Raw genomic sequence first — 19,393 nt, 5'->3', positions numbered from 1 at the left:
CATCATCCATGGAGCCTCTTTCTTCATGATGGATGATGCAAGGAAAAGCAAGGTTTCTCACCTAAGAGGGAATATCCCAACATGCCCCCGACTGCTGGAATGCTAAAAAGTTCTCCAATATGGCAGGCTCCTGGATTTCCATAAGGGTTTTCTCTCACCCTCTGACAAGCATGTGCCATGTGTGTTGCTTGCTACTTCACCAGAGCCGGTTAGCATAATGTCATCTATATAATAGACACTCATGAAGTTCTGTGGGTTGTTAAGATGATCAGGGCCCCTACAATACAACAGAGAGAAGGAAAATGGCAAATCCCTGAGGTAATGCAATTAAGGGGTACCACTGTCCCCTGCCCGATGAAGGTGAACTCTTTTTTATTACCTTTATTTTTTTTTCCTAAAGTAAAACTTCAGTTTATTCATCTGCTTATGACACAGTACTCAGAAGGCAAAGTGTTTCACATCATAGATTTCACTTCCAACTCCTTGGAATGTTCATTTCTTTGACTATAAAGAGAGACTAGATCAGAAAGCCAGGTAATACTGAGGCAACTAAACTAAGGATGGAGCGGGTGGGGTGGGCAGTGCTAACGTCATCCTCCCAGGGATGGGCACAAGGGGACTGAGAGCCACAAGCTGATTGTGTAGAACTGGTAGCTGGGAGCACGGAACAGCCATCCTGGACCCTTGGGCCATTGCGGGCTTCAGTCATCCCTACCACACAGGTACAGCAGCGCTTTCTGGTAGTCGCCTTTGGTGTCTTGCTGAATGTAATAGTATAGGGACTTGCCATACTTTTTCTTGAATTCAGATCTACTTTTCAACATGACCACTTCACTGTGGGAGATCATGATTCTAATCAGGACCTTATCGTGAGTGCCCTTGCCCTTCATGGAGTTGTACAGTCTGTCAGCAAAATACAGGGGCTTTGTCTGAATGCACTGGACTCCATTCAGGAAGGCATTTTCCAGGTCTCCTCTGACCTCCTTCTTGATGCTCTCCAGCATGTCATAAGGGCTGCAGCTCTTGTACCTTTCAAATACTTTCTGGAGGTGGCACATGCTCTGTTCGGTCACGATGCTGATCCACTTGGGAACATTAGTTCCTCTCCTCTTCATGCCAGCATCATAGAGATCCCAGGCATCTTGGTCAATCAGTTCATAATCAATGACAGAGCCATCCTCTGCTCTTTGACCCTTCGTGAGGGCAATCATCAGCTTGCGGAAGTCACCAGATGTGTCGGAAATGATATCCTTCTCCAGATCGGTCTTGTACATTTCCTTGTAGACTCTGTTGATTTCCTGTAGCTCCTGGTTGGTCCTTGAGCAGATGATCTCAATGAGGGAGTCCTCATCGGTCCCCAGCCCCTTCATGGAGGCTTTCAGATCGGAAGCTTCATACTGAGCAGGTGTTTTCAATAGGCCCCAAATCACTGTCTCCAGGTGGCTGGACAAGGCTGACTTCAGTACTGATGCAAGTTCCTTTTTGGTCCTTCTCTGGTAGGCGAAGGCAATATTCTGTCTCTGTTCATTGCTGCGGTTGGTCAAAATGTTAATGATGGTTACCTCATCCACATTTTTAGTCTTGATGGCCGTTTCATTGTTCAGAGCATCCCACTCAGCATCAAAGTTGGCGTACGCTTTGACTGACCCATATGCACTTGGAGGTGTGGAGTGATCACCCTCCAAGCTGAGCTTGCAGAGAATTTCATGAACGGTAGACATTTTGAAAGAAGCTGGGCCGGGTGCAGTGTGATGCGAGTATCCCCAGATGCAGAACCTATTATCTTTGTTAATTGGAATGCAGTAGAAAGTATTTTCTGGTACAGCGGTTCTCAAACTTTAGCGTGCATCAGAATCACCTGGAAAGCTTGAGAGAGAATAACCTACACTGAGCCCTGGATGCTCTTCCCTGCCAACAGATCTTAGGCATGGCCCGCTGAGTGCTCCAAAACCAACTCTCTAACTTTGAATACTTCAGAAAGGGGATCAGAGTGTCTGTCACTGATGCCCCTTGGGCTTCTTACAAAGTCTGGCTCACTATCTCTCCTCCCTTCTGCACCAAGGACAGGGTGACCTTGCTAAGTTCTGTTGTACTCCCTTCTCCAAGAAAAGGAGTGCCCTCTGGTCCTGATACAATAATTAAGAGGAACCACAGAACTCAGAAGCCTTCAGCCTAACTACACAGAGAAGCAGCTGGTTGATACATGCCTCCCCCCCATAATTATACTCTGTAGTATCAGCCAGCCCCATTTCATAACAGCCCATCAAATGGGGAAATGTTGGGTTTCACCCTGAAGGTAGAATGGGGGCTCTGGCTTCCTATGAATATATACTAAGGAAAGAATGACCCCAGAGGGCTAAAAGATGGGATGACACCCAGCAGGCTGAAATTTGGGCTACATAAGCAGTGCTTCAATGACCATTCTTATGCACATGACTGTTTCCTTCTCTTAGATTACCAAATAGAGCTCTAAGATAATTTGAAAGAAGAGCTTCGTGTTGAGCTCATAGCTGTGAAACAGGGAACTCCTTGATACAATGCCACACACATTTATGAGCAGCTACTGTTTAATGGGGGGTTTGAACACAAAGATGAGTCAAGCACAGCCCTGCTCTTAAGAAGCTCACTTCCATGGGTCAAAATCAAAGTTCCAACCACTGTTCCACAATTTGACAGCCTCAATGTTAAATTTCATGAGGTTGATAGTGGTACTGTGGTTATGTAAGAAAATATCCCTGTGCACAAAGTGAGAGAGTAGCATTGACATACATACACTACCAAACGTCAAATAGATAGCTAGTGGGAAGCAGCCGCATAGCACAGGGAGATCAACTCGGTGCTTTGTGTCCACCTGGAGGGGTGGGATAGGGAGGCTGGGAGGGAGATGCAAGAGAGAGGATATATGGGGATATATGTATACATATAGCTGATTCACTATGTTATACAGTAGAAACTAACACAATATTGTAAAGCAATTATACTCCAATAAAGATGTTAATAAATAAACAAACAAATAAATAATAAACAGATAAATAAATAAAATAAACATTAAAAAAAAGAAAATATTCCTGTGCTAAGAATACACTCGGAAGTATTTAAGGATAAAGGACCATAATATATGTAAATTACCCTTAAATGGTACAGAAAAACTAGTCTGAGTATATACATTTACATATATCATATTGGAGAGTATAAACATATGTACATGTAAAGAGAGAGAGCACAAATGACACAGCAAATGGGGTAAAATGTTAACACTAGTTAAATATGGCCAGAGACTTCTGGTGTGGTCTTTATATGGTGTTCTTTATACTATCCTAATTCTTGCAAGTTTTCTGTAAGTTTGAAATTATTTCCAAATAAAAAGATTTGTTTTAATGGTAATAAAAGGTTACCATTTCTCAAAAAACCCCCACAAAACACCACAATTTGCCAGGCTGAGAAAAGTGTTGCCCTAGAAGTTCAAAGATGAGGAATCCAGTCTCAGCTCTGCCACTCACTAGCTATGTGAAATGAACAAGTCTCTTCGTTTATAAAAAACTATCAGAGACAGTGGCGGGTCCAGAGATGGAGGTAAAGAAGCAATAGTGCCCTTAGGCTTGGGGAATAGGCGGGCTTTCCCTGGGATCCATGCCCCGGAAGGCTCAACATATCACAAACATACACACACAAATGAATATATTCAAGAGCACGCGGGCCCCTCTCCCCTTGGGACTCATCCTGATGCGGCCCCACCTGTATCCTATGTAACCTCTCAAGAGTAATACTGCCCAGACCCCAGGGGAACGCCTCTTCACACCTCTGGGCTGCGTCCTCAAAATAAAAGTGCCCACGTGAATGCCACACAGCCGTGGGTTGGGTCACTGCTAGCGCTGGCGATGGGGGCGTCCTCCCACCTGCGGGGGTGCGGGGGAGTGAAAGCACTTTGGTAAGAGAAGAGATGGATGAGGTCACTCAATACTTCCTCCTAGCACGGATACAACTGATTCTTGCCCCAACCTGTGTCATTTTTCGGTCCTACCCAAAATTCATTTTCTTGATTGTTTTCCAATTTGTGGTTCTGGCACGGGATTCACAACAGCTGCACATGGCAATTAGGGAACATTTTGCAATGTTAACTAATTCATATTAATTTATATGTACATAAGTCTCGACATAACATAAATGGAGCATGATACTAATTCTTTACTTTGGCAACCAGATGGACACTGAACACTAGGATTATGAATAGTTTTATTTTTATAAAAAGTGCTTAATAGGATTTAATCAAATTAAAAAAAATAAATTTAGACATTTCAACTTGATTTAAATAAGCTTGATATGAAATACTGATGTTCTTTAATTATAATTTGTATCTTGCCTTTTCATTTTAATAGATAATTTTGAATGTCAAAGAAAAATAACTGGAAATGAATATCAAATACATTTTTCAATTTTTAACATTTAAGGTGTTGATGAAAATATTTACACTTCATATACTTTGAGTATAGCTCAATTTACTTTGTAATCATTTACATTAATCTGTCAGTAAAACCCAAATTATGTGAAAAGCTTGATTAAGATAGGATAATTAGTGATTCTAATGAAATTAAGGCAAGAAAAACTAAAATTTTTAAAAAATAAAATTTTATTTTAAAAATATTGATATAGCAATTCATGAATTTGTACATCTTTAATGCTCATTCCAACATCACCAGCCCATCAACACTCTTCAAGTGCAATGATAATTATATTCATTTATATTTGATATTTTGCCAGTTTTCAATCATATAAAAACCATAGCTTTGCAAATGTTTTTGTTTTGTAATTATGAAAATGTGTATGCCAAGGTAGGAGAATAGAGAGTATTTAACAGTTTGTAGCTTCACTTATAGCTCTTAAATATTGAGACATAAGTGGGTCTCCATGTGTATTCTTGGCCAAGCAGGGGTGGACTTATGAATACAACATAATCCCTGTCCCCAATAATCTCCCAGATATTCATTCATTTATTTAACAAGTATATATTGAGTGCCTACTCTGTGCTAGGTAATGAAGAACTTTCCATGAGCAAAAGCTGACTCTGCCTCCAAGAGCTTAAAATCTAATGAAGACAGACATTGCTCAAAAATCACAGACAGCAATAGTGTATTCACCTCTGGGATCAAGTCCTCTGTAGACACAGAGATGTTCCATCCAGATCCCGCTTCAAGAAAGGTCTTATTGTTCCAGGTTTTGTGTGCTGTTGGCAGACAGCCTCAAAATAAGACTGGCCCCAGTCTTATTTAGTTTCTCTCTAAGAGCAGAAAAAAACCAAAGCCAAACAGACAAAACAGACCCTTCAAGCAACCATCATTTGTAACCATCTCCCATAGATCGGTAGTTCTTTGAGTAACTTTCTGCCTCTCCCTCAGCCCTGGGGTATCAGAGAGGACAGAGAGAGAGAGATACACAGAAAACAAACTCTTACTGTGGAATGCAACCCTGCCACATTAATTTTTCTGGGGTTGCTAAAAGGAACACGCTTCCAAACTAAAGAAAGAAAAGAAAATTTTAAATGGAAACACTTTGGAGGTCCATTTTTGTATCGAGACTCTTTGAGATAATTATTAATTATGATACTTAAAATCCTAAAGTTCCCAGACTTCCCTGGTGGCCCAGTGGTTAAGACCCCGCGCTTCCAATGCAGGGGGCGTGGGTTCGATCCCTGGTCGGGGAAGTAGGATCTCACATGCTGAGGGGTGGAGCCAAAAAAAAGAAATCCTAAAGTTCCCTTGTCTTCAAAACATTATCTTGGCCCAAATCTACCCTCATCCTCAGAATAGCTCTAAATGGCATTTTAAAAATATTTATTTATTTATTTTTGGCTGTGTTGGGTCTTCATTTCTGTGAGGGCTTTCTCTAGTTGCGGAGAGCGGGGGCCACTCTTCATCGCGGTGCGCGGGCCTCTCACTATTGCGGTCTCTCTTGTTGCGGAACACGGGCTCCAGACGTGCAGGCTCAGTAGTTGTGGCTCACGGGCCTAGTTGCTCCGCGGCATGTTGGATCCTCCCAGACCAGGGCTCAAACCCGTGTCCCCTGCATTGGCAGGCGGATTCTCAACCACTGCGCCACCAGGGAAGCCCTCTAAATGGCATTTTAAGGTAAACCAGTGTGAGTGAGCAGGCGCAGGGCAGGGAAGTCCCATGGTGAAAGCAACAAGGCTCCTCTTTCCTTGCTCCCCACCTGCCCAGGGCAGGGGCTTCTGGGCCCTGGTACCCAGTGCCTGCCATGCTCAGGATAGTGGCACGCCCGTGAGTCCAGCCGGCTCCCTCTGACACCCTCCAGCAGAAACTCCAGCAGGCCGCATCCTGGCAGAAACATCACTGGGATTGCTCCTCCTCCTCAAGTGAAGTTTAAAATGGATTCTAGGGCTTCCCTGGTGGCTCAGTGGTTGAGAGTCCGCCTGCCGATGCAGGGGACACGGGTTCGTGCTCCGGTCCGGGAAGATCCCACATGCCGCGGAGTAGCTAGGCCCATGAGCCATGGCCTATGCGCCTACGCGTCCGGAGCCTGTGCTCCGCAACGGGAGAGGCCACAGTAGTGAGAGGCCCGCATACCACAAAAAAAAAAAAAAAAAAAAAGGATTCTATTCTCAGTTGCATAGTCATCCATTTAGATTCATCATGGGCCACTGGTTAAAACACGAAGTGTGAACAAAGTATGAATTAATAAGGAAGATACAGTGATAATTACAGCCAATTTGCCTTGGGATGTTCATCACCGGATCTGTCAGCTCCATCTATTTGATCAAACGTCTCTAGTTCTTAACATACCATTGTTAAAAAGAGAAGATTTGACCATGAAAAGCATTTTTGTCTGTTTCATTACCATTATACACAGGTAGGTTTCAGTGAGCTCGGTTCCCGAACTAAAGACTATTAAATTCACTTCTCATGTGGACCTGGCAATGGGAATTTCGAGATTGAGGCTGGAAAACAAAGAGGCTCATGTTGCTGAAGGTTAAGGGAAAGTAATCGTTGGAGAAATCCCACGCCAGACCCCCTATTAACATCCACCCTGTGCGTTTCTCAGACTCCAGGGCCAGATCCAGCGGGTTCATCCAGCATCACCAGCCCCTAAGCCCATTAAATGCACAGTGAGGGGATAAGTATGTGATCTCCATAGCTGGCATCAGCACTCTCTGGTGCCAGCGGGCAAGTGGATTGATAATGATTTTAGATGACTTTTGCCCACGACCCAGGGACCTCTGGTGAAGATCTGCCATGTGCAATAGCTCTTTAGGTGTATTTAGATGAGGAAAACAAGATGGGTCACTCATGCATGCTGATGCCAGGAGATAGAGCTAAGGGAACAATTCCAAACACAAGGTGGAGAACAGAGATTTCAGTGAAGCAAGCAGGAGCAGAGGTGGCCCTGGGAACACAGCCCACAGGAATTCCGAACAAACCCAAGGATGACTTCGGTCTTCCAAATTCAGAGAATACATGTTTGGATCAATCTTATCTAGATAGTAGGGCTCTGGGAGACCCTGGTGACTCTACAGTAAGTCCCCTACATACGAAGCTTCAAGTTGTGAACTTTCAAAGATGTGAACGTGCGTTTGCATGTCCAGTCACGTTGTTAGTTCACGTGTCTGGAGTATATTGTCACATGCACGCATCCTCTACAAGTGGTTGTGCTTTTGTGCGCTTTACTGTGCAGTACTGTATAGAGTACAGTAGTACAGTATCTTTATTTCAAGCCCAGGATGTCTGGAAGCAAGTGAAAAGCAGCAGTAGACAGCCGATTGTGTTAGTTGGGCACCTAGGCTAACTGTGTTGGACTTTCGAACAAATTGGACTTACGAACGCACCCTTGGTACGGAACTCATTCGTATGCAGGGAACTTACTGTACAGGATTTCCACTGAAATCAGCAAAGCATTGAAGACCATGGCCCCAGTGCACAACTTCGTGGAATAAAATCAGCTGGGCAAGACCAGTTCAGCCTCAGAGCACGATGCTTCCCAGCCTGTGTGTGGCAGAGACTATGAGCTGCACCCCACCCCTGAGGATTCCATTCTCCCCTTCTTCTTTAGCAGCCGAGCTCTGATTTTAAGCTGAGGAAGCAATGTGTTCAGTTAAAAGACTATATTCCCAGCCTTCCTTGCAATGAGGTGTGGTCTTGTGACTACGTTCTTGGCAATAAAATGCAAGAAAAGTGTAGTATGGGGTTCCCAGGAAGGCTGCTCAAAGGGTACCTAACTCATCTAGGAGGAGGGCCCTTCAGCCCTTCATCCCCCCAACCCTCACCTCTTTTTCCTTCTGCAAGCCTGGAACTTGGGTGTATTGGCTGGAGCTCCAGCAGCTTTTTGCACCATGCGGTGACCTTGAGGTTGAACCCCATGTGCTGAGGATGAGGACCCTGGGTCCCTAATGACACTGTGGAGTTGCCTTACAAACTCCAGACTTCCTGGATCCAAAATGCTTTTAGGTGAGAAACACCTTAATGTTCCTTCGAATTGATAAACGTGCTCCACTCTCAGGTCTTTGCACTGGCTGGACCCTCTGCCTGGAGCACTCTGCCCCAGATGTCCATCTGCCTTGATCCCTCACTTCCTCCAGCTTTTTAGCAAAAAAGCACTAAGAACCAGAGGCACTAAGGCCTTCTCTGACCACCCTGTTTACAACGGCACCCATTGTTCCATAGAACCTATCCCCATCTGTCATAGCGTAACCGAAAGTGGGGTCCGGCTGCTAGCCACTCAAAGCCAATGAAGAGGCAAGGCTGGTGGAAAGGAAAGTTTGCTTTACTTTGGATGTTGGGGGTGGGGGTGGAGGGAGGACTCCTGTCCTAAGGCTGACTCCCCCCCAGCCAACAATCAGGGGGCAAGAGCTTTTATAGACAGAGGGAGGGGGCTACATGCAGAAACAGCTCCGACAGTCATCTTGAAACTGGTCATAGGTGGTCTGACCACCGTCATCTTGATGGTTTTAAGTACAGTTAATCTTCAGTTCCAGGGTTGGTTTGTTTCCATTTCTTTGAGGCCAATTCTCGGGATTGTGGCAGCTTATGTCATGGCTACAGTCTGGTCATCAGGTAGTTAACTTCTCCACCTGGTGTGGGTTTCCGTATCTATAAGACAGCTCACAGGATATGGCTCAGAAAATTATCTATAGCCCTTGAGAAGGAACTAAAGGTCCTTGACTATGCTTAATGACTAAACTATTATTATTTGGTCTCCTTTGACTGTTTTCTTTTGCTTCTGCATTTTCTCACTTCTCTGATTAAACTTATCCTTTGGCTAAAGTTTTTACACAGACAGAAGGCAGGCGGAGGACATGGGGGGCATAGACCATAGGGTCCGCTCCATTTCAATAGTATGTATCTTTTCCTTGTCCATTTGTTTCCTGTCTATCCCCCTCCACTAGGAAGTAATCATCACAGGGCACAAGGGCATTGTAAGTCACAGCTATTCTGTGACCGCTGCACCTCTTGTGCCTAGTACAGTGCCTGGCACAGAGAAGGCACTCAGTAACGATTTGGTGAATAAATGAATGAATGAGTAGCGTGATCTAATGGGCAGGCTCCGCAGGCTCAGTCATCCTCCCAGGCCCTGGTGTGGGGTCCATTAGGCCCAAGATGTGTCACCAGGCATCCTCTTCCCCTGTGGTCACCAGGAACCAGGCTGCCTGTCTGCAGTGGTCAGGGCAGAGGAGACGGGGCAAGACTCACTCTCCTGACTCTGGTGGGCTTGCAAGGGGAGAAAAGCAAGCCCCTGACCCTTTTCCTGCCCTTTCACAGTTCAGGTGTGTGAACCCTTGACTTGGGGGCTCAGCCAAAGGTTCATAATGTGCTGATATGGCTACAGGGCCCTTGAACCAAGTCTGCACCCCACGTACGTCCATCAGTCGGCCCCAAGAAATACTGAACGTGAGGGGTACTGTGATGCGTAAATTTATGTGTCAACTTGGCTGAACCACGGTACTCAGATATTTGTTCAAACATCCGTCTAGGTGTGGCTGTGAAGGTAGTTTTCAGATGAGATTAACACCTAAGTCAGTGGACTTTGAGTAAAGCAGATTATCCTCCATAATATGGGTGGGCTTCATCTAGTCCGCTGAAGGCCTTAAGAGAAAAAAGCCTGATCTCCCTGGAAGAGGGGATTCTCCAGCAGACCACCTTCAGACTCAAACTGCAGCTCTTCCCTGGGTCTCGAGCCTGTGGCCCACCCTGCAGATTTTGGACTTGCCAGCCTCTACAATCACATAAGCCAGTTCCTTAAAATAAATGTCTCTCTCTATATACACATCTACTTGGTTGTATTTCTCTGGAGGACTCTAAGCTAATACAAGTGCCATTCTTTTTTCCATGTTCCAGAGAATACTGGGAGCTCTGGAATGTCTGAGGAGAAACATCAGACCCTCAGCCTCACTAATAAAAACTAGAAAACAAATTAATGAATGTCTCTCAAGGAAGCAGTACACACCTTGACCCACTGGGTCAAACCAAGAACGCGAAGAGACGCTGCACACTCAGAGCCACGCCAGGCTCAGATGGAGAGGGAGCATGATGGCTTTATTTATTACTGAATGAAGAACCAGGCCTGTGGCCTCAGTGGGGGCCCCTGGTCCCCCGCAGGGAGGTGGAGAGGGCAGTGCTCAAGGCTTGTGTTTCCAGGAAAGCAGAGAGAACCTCAGGCCGCTGAGAGGGCAGGCAGCACTTTTCCTGCACACTGGCCAAAGCCAATGCGGTACCCGTCCCCCTGGCACTGTCCTGCAACAGAGGAGGACAGGGGTCAGCCATGAAGCTGCTGGGCTCAGGGGAACCAACGCCCAAGCGGCCACAGTGCCGGTCAGCACACAGCTGGGCCCAAGGCAGGAAGGCACCATCAGAATGACAAACAGGTATTTTCGACAGAAAAACCACCTTCTCCAGAAGCTGGGCAGAGCTGCAGGAGCACCAGGATGGAACTCCAGGCCCTCCCTACTGTCAGGGACCCTCACAAGCGGTGCAAGGATGGCACAATGGCTTTCCTGAGAGGTAAAGGAATAGGTATAGGTCAACTCTCTGTAAGTAAGTCTGAGTTCAAATCCTAGGCTTGCTAATTAGCCTGAGGCTAGACTGACTGGGTTCAAAGCCTGGCTCCTCCACCTACTGGCTCCATGACCTTGAGTCCCCTTGGAACTCAGTTTCTTTTCTTTTCATTTTTGTTTTTTTTATTTTTAATATTTATTTATTTATTTGGCTGCATCGGGTCTTAGTTGTGGCACGTGGGATCTTCGTTGTGGCATGCAGGCTCCTTTAGCCTAGTTGCAGCATGCGGGATCTAGTTTCCTGACCAGGGATCAAACCTGGGTCCCCTGCATTGGGAGTGTGGAGTCTTTACCACTGGACCACGAGGGAAGTCTCTGGAACTCAGTTTTCTCATCTGTGAAATGGATCTAATGATAGTACTCACTGCACAGGGCTGTTGCAAAGATGATATGAGTTATTACACAGAGAACTCCAAAAGAGTGCCTTGCCCAGGGGAAATGCTCAGTGTCAGCCATTATGATGATTCTATGCTGGGGGATCAGGGGCAACTTGTTTAACCTCTGAGCTCAGCCCCCTTGTCTGCAAATAGGAATAGCAATCCTTACCTCTCAGGGTTGTGAGGATTCGATGAAACACGTGGCTGAAGCCCTAGCATGACATCTCTCCCAGAGCAGATGTTAAACAAAATTCTCTCAATTCCATTTCAACAGAAAGGCAGAGAGGAGGAGGCCCTTGTCCCTGGACCTGAGAAGGGTCCATTGAGTAGGAGCAGCTGTCTGAGTCAGAGCAGAAAAGTCTATGAGGAGCTGGGAGAGCAGCATGGAGGAGACAGGAGCAGAAAGGAGGGAACATCAGAGCTGGGACTTGACAGGTGGATATGAGTTCACCAGGGGGGACACAATGAAAAGGGTGTGCCGGACAGAGGGAACAGCGTGTGCAAAGGCACGGAGACCCAGGCGAGAGATGCACAAGGTGCATTTATTCAGTGAAGCTGTTGTGTGGGGTCCCCTGAGAAGCCAGATTACAGAGTGTTCTTAGAAGCCATGTTAAGGAGTTTGAACCTTTTCCTGAGGGCACTGAGGTGACTCAGGAGTTTTCAGCAAGACAGTGAAAGCTGTGTTTTACAGCTACGTTTTAAACAGCGCCCTCTCCAGTGGCCCCTAGGGAGAAGATAGATGGAAACACATAAATTTATGAGTGTCAGGCCTATACAGAGGCTCCCAGGCTCCTCAGATTGAGATGCTTCTCAAGCACCATGAGCTAGGGCAGTGTTGAGGTGACGGCCACCTGGCCCATGACGAACACGAGGGCCACTGCAGGGGATGCCCGTGACCTTGAGTTACACAAAACACCACCAGACCCCCTCACCTGCTGAAGACGACCCCCATATCTGGAGTTAGGCCTTCTGCTACCCAATGTGAAGAAGGGAAAGCAAGGAGTTGCAATATTCCCACAACCGAGAGAAACAAATCGAAGCTCACTGCTGAGAGGACTCCCAGCCAACTGAACACTGAGACCAAAGACAGCTTTGGGAGGCGGGGTCAGGGACATCCCAATGAGCCCTTCCAGTGAGCCCAGGGACAGTTCTCACGGCCACTTGTAGCTCAGTACAGCCTACCCAGCCTGTCTCCTCCCACTTCCCCCCACCTGCCCAGTCATCCTACCAGTCCTCCCTGTGAGGGCTGCTCTGACTGCTGGCCTTCTCTGGGGAGGTGGCAGCTTGGACACCAGCAACATCCCCAAACCAGCCCCTCGCCCTCCCCGGCATCACCAAGGCACATCCTTGCCACCCCAGCGCTGACCCTTAACACTCAGTGTCACCTTTTGTCCAGAGCAACATCCTTGCCTATTCTCTTTCATTATTTTTCCATCAGTCACTTTAGAATCTCAATGCTCAGAAATATTCGTGTCCCTGGGGCGGGGGAAGCCTATTAAAGCAAAACCTGGCAGAAATTCATCAATCATCTATCAAAGCGATTACATCCTGGTAGGAAAGCTGGCCACTTCCTCCCCATTTTACAGCTGGCAGGCAGATGGTCTAGATGGGTTTCTTAACGTCAGAGACGATCTTCTGAGTCAGATGACTCTTTCTCGTGAGAAGCTGTCCTGTCCACTTAGGATGTTTAGCAGCATCCCTGGCTGCCATTCGGAGACAGCCGGAACTGTCTCCAGACGTCACCAAATGTCCCCCATGGGGCAAAGCCACTCTGGTTGAGACCACTGGCCCAAAAGATGAAAAGTGAGGCTCTGCACCCAGCTGAGGAAGGTCTTTCCAGACTCCCAAGCTGCTACTCTCCAGTGCACAGAGGAGAAGCTGGGGGCAGGTGCGTTCAGGCAGGGACGGAGGGCCCCGAGAGGCCAGAGCATGAGGAAAGTCTGCACCCAAGTCAGAGCGTGTCACCGAGCCCTGGGCAGAGGGGAAAAGCAGCTCCCTGCCTCCCTGGGTTGGACTCCATCAACCATGGAAATGGAAGAGAAAAGTATACTCATCTCCTCTGGAATGTTGTCTGACCTCACTGGCCCTTTCCTGAAAACTGAGCCTCCGCCTAGTCCCCACTCCATCCCACCAATGGGAATGAGAATCCATAGCTACAGCCCAGTTTTCCAGCTTCCTGGAATGCTACGCCTGCAAGCACACTAGGGTGCACCCATCACCTCCCAGAGGGAGGAGATCCCAAGGCCCAGAGACAGGAGCCAGACCCAGCTGAGTTACTGGCAGAGCCAGGCCTGAAACCAGCGTTTTCTCTGCCACCAGAGCTTCAGGGGAGTCCCAACTGTATTATGTCACTGAATGAAACTAAAGGAAATGATCTGGGAAAGCAAATGGGAAGGGCTTGCAACTGTGGGGAAGTGAAGGTGGTGAGCTTTGCATTCCAAGGGAGTTGGTTGCATTCCAGGGCTGTCACCTGCCAGCTGTGTGATTCTGGTCCAGCTGCTTCATCTCTCTAGACCTCCAATGGTTCATCTATAAATCAGAGTAATAGCACCATGGGAATTAAATGTGATAATGCAGGTAAAGTGACATGCACGGTACCTAGCACACAGTAAGTGCACAATAAATTGCTGTTGTGTTACTGTTGTCTTCATCGTGGTTTTCTTGTGTTTCAGTTAAAGACTGTGTTTTAGTTAATGATTTTGTGTTTTAGTTAATGATAAATAGCTTTAGGCTAGACTTCTGGCTCGAGATAGGGCATGATTCTATACATTAACATTTTCCTTCTCTTATATTCCTATGGAAATGGTCAAAGCAATATAGATATAAGGGAAAAGTCTGTGGCAACACTAGAAACAAGAATGGAAATACTAAAAAAGATGGAACTTGTGTTGGGCGTTAGAAGACATGGAGGATTAAGGATGGTGGGAGGGGGTGGAGGGCATCCCAGCAGCAGGAACAGCCCAAATGCCTGGGGTTGGCAGTGGGTGCTCTGTTCTGTAGACAGAGGAGGCCTCCTTGCCCAAAAGGTTGGCCAAGGCTGGAGCACAGGAGTGGATACCATTGGTTGGGCTGGGGCTTTTGGTCTCCCAGAAATGAGAACCACATGGCACCATAGGCAACATGACATTTTGGTTTAAGAGCACAGACCCTAGAACCCAACTGCCTGGGTTCAGATCCTGGTTTCTACACTTTATCATTCCAGTGGTTAGAAACGGATCTGGGGAATAGTCGCCCATGATGAGAGAGCAGGGAGATGACAAGGTGGCATCTGAGAGGGTACAGCCAGAGGAGTAGGAAGAAGGCTGGAAAAGAGCCACAGAAACCCGGCGTGGCTTCCAGCAAGAGGGTGGCTCACCCGGATCAGGTGCCAGAGGGGTCGTGGCAGGTGAGGGCACAGCACTCTGCCCACTGTGGTGACCTCAGCAAAGGCAACACAGCTGACACGCCCATGCCCCCGGTCCACCTCCCCACATGCAAGCACAGAGATCAAGTCTCAGCCACATTCACTCCCTAGAATTTGTCAGGCATCTCCTTCAGTGTGAAATCTCTTCTTCTTGTTTGTTTTTTTGTTTGATTAATATATAACTTATACCTCTTCTATTGCCAAATTGCAATTTTTATTCTTGTTCCAGGGAATTCCACCAATCTATTTCCATTTCCCTCTTTTCTTGCCAACATGTGCATCTTCAGATCCAAGGAATTGCCTTTCTCTGAATTCCTCTGCCTGGCCTCCGTAAATCCTTCTGGAACAAGGCACTGTACACAGACAAACAAGTGGCCCTCGCAGCACTGTGGCTCCTTCCTCACCCCTTCCTTGGCTCAAATGCCAAGAACACATGTGAATCCCATCTGCCTGAGTACTCATCTCCTTTCTTCCAGGCCCTGGGCAGCTGCCGGGTCCACAGCGGCTTAGCTGGGGGCTTATACAATAGTGACAAGAGAGAGAGCTGAAGCCGTCACTTCCTCCTCTCCCATCCCATCTCCTTCCTTCCTTTCCTCAAACCAAAACTTCAGAAAACGCTTTCACTCGATCCATAGAACCACGACTGAGGGCCTGCAGTAGCTCTGGCAAGCACTGTAGGACCTCTTAATCAAAGCTGGCAAGGGAATCAGAAGACCAGAACCTTATCCTGCTCCCTCAGTGTGTGAATTTCTGCCAGTAACCTACCTCCGATCAACCTAAGTTTTCTACTCTGTAAAATCGGGGCCATGACCTTACCCAAGGGCTTCTGTGAGTATGAAACAGAATCATGGAAGCAGACGTGGCTGTAACATGGTTGGCCCCCACAGATATTCAGGAACCGTTAGTTAAAACTGGTATTAGAAAGGGTATGATAGGGCTGTAGGAACAGTAGGGGCAAAATGGGTACTTACTGGTTAATTCTGGGCATCATTTGCTGCTGTCTTGAGCTCTGCCTGCATCTTCTCTACCAAATCCACTTCATTTATTCAACCAACCAACAACCACACTGAACACCCACTATGGGGCTGGCACACAGTCAGACTGTAGAGAGAGGTAAGGTCTGGACCTTGTCCTCTAAGAACTCTGTAGTAGGCTGACTAATGCCCCCCAAAGGTATCAAATACTAAACCATGCAACCTGTGAATGTTACCTTATATGGTAATGTTTTTGCAGGTGTGATTAAGTTAGGGACCTTAAGACGAGGCGCTTATCTGGGTGGACCCTAAATGCCATCACAAGTGTGTCATAAGAGAGAAGCAGAGGGACATTTGACAGACAGAAGCAGAGGAGGCAATGGGAAGACGGAGGTAGAGACTGGAGTGATGTGGCCTCAAGCCAAGGAATGCCAGCAGCCACCAGCAGCTGGAAGAGGCAGGGAATGGGTCCTCCCCTCGAACCTCTGGAACAAGTGTGGCCCGGACAATACCTGGACTTCTGACTTCTGCCCTCTAGAGCCATGAGAGAATACATTTTTGTTTTAAGCCAGCAAGTTTGTGGTCATTTGTTCCAGCAGCCCTGGGAAACTAATACAAGCTCTTAGCCAAGCATGGAAACAGACATGTGTACAATTAACCAGAATTCAGTGAGTTGCTCGTGGAGAGGTCAGACTGATTCTTCCTGAGCAACCAGAGAAGACATCATGTGAACTAAGCCAGATTTAAGCTCAAAGGACGGCAGGGAGTAGGGAAAGCAAGGTTATGATTAGAATGAGGCTCAGTGTGGGGGACAGAATCAGATGAGGGAAGGGTATGAATTTAATGAAACAGGCAACACGGTGCCACGAAAATTAGGAACAGAAGAGTAATAGGGGGAAAGCAGACCTGAAGATGATCTTCCAGGCACCATGAGCAGGATGGATTGCAGGGGGCGGGAGCGAAGCTGTGCAAGCAATCCAGACACGGAAGGATGGTGCTTGGAGCAAGCCAGCTGCACAGAGATGGCAGGACACTTCAAAGGGATGGCCGACAGGATGTGCAGATGAAATGGGTCCAAGGTCCCAGCCCACAGAGCAGAGAGTCAGCAGTACCAAGACAGGGGCAGGAAGTAGGGGTGACAATAGGACACAGGAAGGGAAATGTGTGGTCGGCAGGCAGAGACCAGGATGTGGAGGGCGAGTGCAGAGAACGGGTACCCCCTTAACCTGCCTGTAGGGCAGATGGGCGTGGCTGATTCCCACGCTTCAGGTAGGGACTCCTATTAAGGAGGGGTCAGGATGCTGGGCATTCTCAAAACTGGGTTCTGGAAAAAACAGCAATGACAATGAGGACAACGGTGAAGACCGTCACCAATTTTAAGCACTCACAAGGTATCATGCACCTTGTTAGGCTCTTTAGATATTATCAAAGGGCTTAAGAATTGGGGTTCTGAAGATAAGCTGCCTGGATGCGCAATCTGATTATGCATGACTTACTGGTTACAAGATCCTGGGCAAGTTATTTTCCCCCTGCTAGGCCTTCATTTTCCCACCTGTAAAATGCAGATGCAGCAGTGACAGTGGAACATGACCCCAGGGGGCAGATCCTGCACTTGCCTTGTTCACCACTGGAACCCCAGCATGGGAGTCACAGCAGCTGCTCCAGAAACGTCCCCTGAAGGAATAAACTGGTTCGTCTCATCCTTACAACCATGCTGTGAGGGTAACTACTGTATCTATCATTAACTCCATTTTAAAGATGAGGAAACTGAGTCCAGAAAGGTTCAATAACTTGAGGAAGGTCACAGGGCCTGTGGGGATGTGGGAGTCTAACCTGCGCCTGACCCTGAGCAGCGGGCTGCTGACCACGGCGGCATCTTCCTCTCCAGCAATGATATGTGGTCGACAGAATGACCCCCCAAGATGTAAGGGGTGCCCTGACCTCCTCGGAATGGGCTGCTGGGAAATCTCGTCACTAACTCAGCCAGGTCATAAGGCACAGGGTCATAGGGCACAAGGTCATAGGACACAGGGTCTTTGCACTGCAGAGTCCAGAACAATGGGAACCTGCCATTATTTTAGAACTTCGCTCAGGGAGGAAGGAGACAAAGCGGGACTTCTGCAGTCTTTTTGGTTCGGGGAGACTCCGATTTAAAGTCCCTGGCAGGGACTTCCCTGGCGGTCTAGTGGTTAAGACTCTGCGCTTCCGATGCTGGGGGCGTGGGTTCGATCCCTGGTCGGGGAACTAAGATCCCACATGCCGCGTGGTGCAGCCAAAAGATAAAAAAAGTTTTTTAATTTAAACAAAAATAAAGTCCCCGGCAGCCAGGGTTGGGGCGAAGGCCAGTACAAGCAGACACACACCTGGGACTGCCAGAGTGGGGACGAGTTGGGACAGATGGCTTCCTGGGCTGACGGGTAGGACAGCGCCCGCGGGCGAGGAGGAGAGGACGCCCGCAGGCCCCGGCCCCCTCACCTGTGATGATGACTTCATCCCCGTCCAGCAGGAACTTCCTGGTCTGCCCATCCCCCAGCTCTATGGCCCTCGTTCCCTTCCACGACAGCTCCAGCATGCAGCCAAAGCTCTCTGGCTCCTTCATAACGGGAAAGGGAAGAAGGTGTGATAGGTATTTACATCACGGTGAGCGTGGCGGATCTGGCGTGGGCAGTGGTTAGCAAGGCGGGGGCCGGGGGGCGTTGGGAAGGGGCGGGGGATCCTGCAGTCCTCAGAGACCCTGCCTCGGTGGGACCACTGCAGAAGTGTCCTCGAGGCCGGGCACCCTACCTGCCCTGCTCACTCCATCCAGGACGCGGAGGTGCGGGATGCTGGACGAGCGTGCCCAGGCCCCTCCTGCCAGGCCCCTGCCCACTCCAGAGGCTGCGGCTTACCCAGACGCTGTGGCGCCTGACCCCACCCACTGGGAAGAGATTCTCCGTCAAAGAGCCTGCAGTCTCGACCTTGCTGGAAGTGACTGGTACATGCACCACCCAAAAGTCATCACCAAGGGCTCATGGAGGGGGGCTGGGGGAATCAGTGGGCCACTCATCCTGGGTGGGGGCACTGTGAGGTGGTGACAACCAGACACTGTAGTGGTTTCCTGCGTCTGCCCCCGTGTCACTCTCACTCTCCCCCAGTACACAGGACACAGCCTCTCATCCCTACACCAGCCTCTTCTGAATTTGATAAAGAAGCCCCTCCTGCACCCAGAGATGGATGAAGCTCTGAGCAGGACAGAGTTGAAAGATACACCTGCTTCGGGCTGGAATCCCTTCTCAAGGGAGAGCTGAGGGCCCTCCAGTCTGTAGGGGGAATAGGGGTGCTCCAGGTGGGCAGCCCCCAAGGCAAGCAGATACTCACCGGCCCGCTGATGGTTCCAGAAGCCAAGAGGTCCCCTGGCCGCAGGTTGCAGCCATTGACAGAGTGGTGGGTGAGCTGCTGCAGCATCGTCCAGTACATATACTGCGGGCGAGGGACACAGAGGTGGGGACGGGCAGGGCGGGCTTCTCCCAGCCTCCTGCAGCAGTCCGCCAGCCTGCGCCACTCACTGAGGCCTTCCCTGGGCTCTCTCCCGGCCCTCAGAGCA

The 19,393-nt window shown here is 48.4% G+C and overlaps 2 protein-coding genes across 10 annotated transcripts in view; both read right to left on the bottom strand.

Moving 5' to 3' along the window:
* Positions 1-432: 432 nt before the first annotated feature.
* Positions 433-1,768, bottom strand: LOC308614442 (annexin A2-like). The gene has a single exon (XM_081228897.1). The coding sequence runs from the start codon at positions 1,719-1,721 to the stop codon at positions 702-704; it is 1,020 nt and encodes a 339-aa protein (XP_081085023.1). The 5' UTR covers positions 1,722-1,768; the 3' UTR covers positions 433-701.
* Positions 1,769-7,797: 6,029 nt separating this feature from the next.
* The window catches only part of FAH (fumarylacetoacetate hydrolase), a 37,458-nt gene continuing 25,862 nt past the window's right edge, over positions 7,798-19,393 (bottom strand). For 5 of the 9 annotated variants that reach the window (XM_081227311.1, XM_081227317.1, XM_081227315.1 and 2 more), the window contains 3 exons: positions 19,168-19,269; positions 18,286-18,403; positions 10,518-10,736 (listed from right to left, as the gene is read on the bottom strand). In XM_081227311.1, coding sequence (XP_081083437.1) covers positions 10,657-10,736; positions 18,286-18,403; positions 19,168-19,269 — 300 coding nt within the window. In that variant the 3' untranslated portion in view covers positions 10,518-10,656. The other 4 variants (XR_014015274.1, XM_081227313.1, XM_081227314.1 and 1 more) reach the window with 4 other exon arrangements.

This window comes from Mesoplodon bidens (genome assembly GCF_964165515.1).
Source record: "Mesoplodon bidens genome assembly, chromosome: 3".
Taxonomy (NCBI): Eukaryota; Metazoa; Chordata; class Mammalia; order Artiodactyla; family Ziphiidae; genus Mesoplodon; species Mesoplodon bidens.
This window is presented reverse-complemented; position numbering and strand designations above follow the sequence as displayed.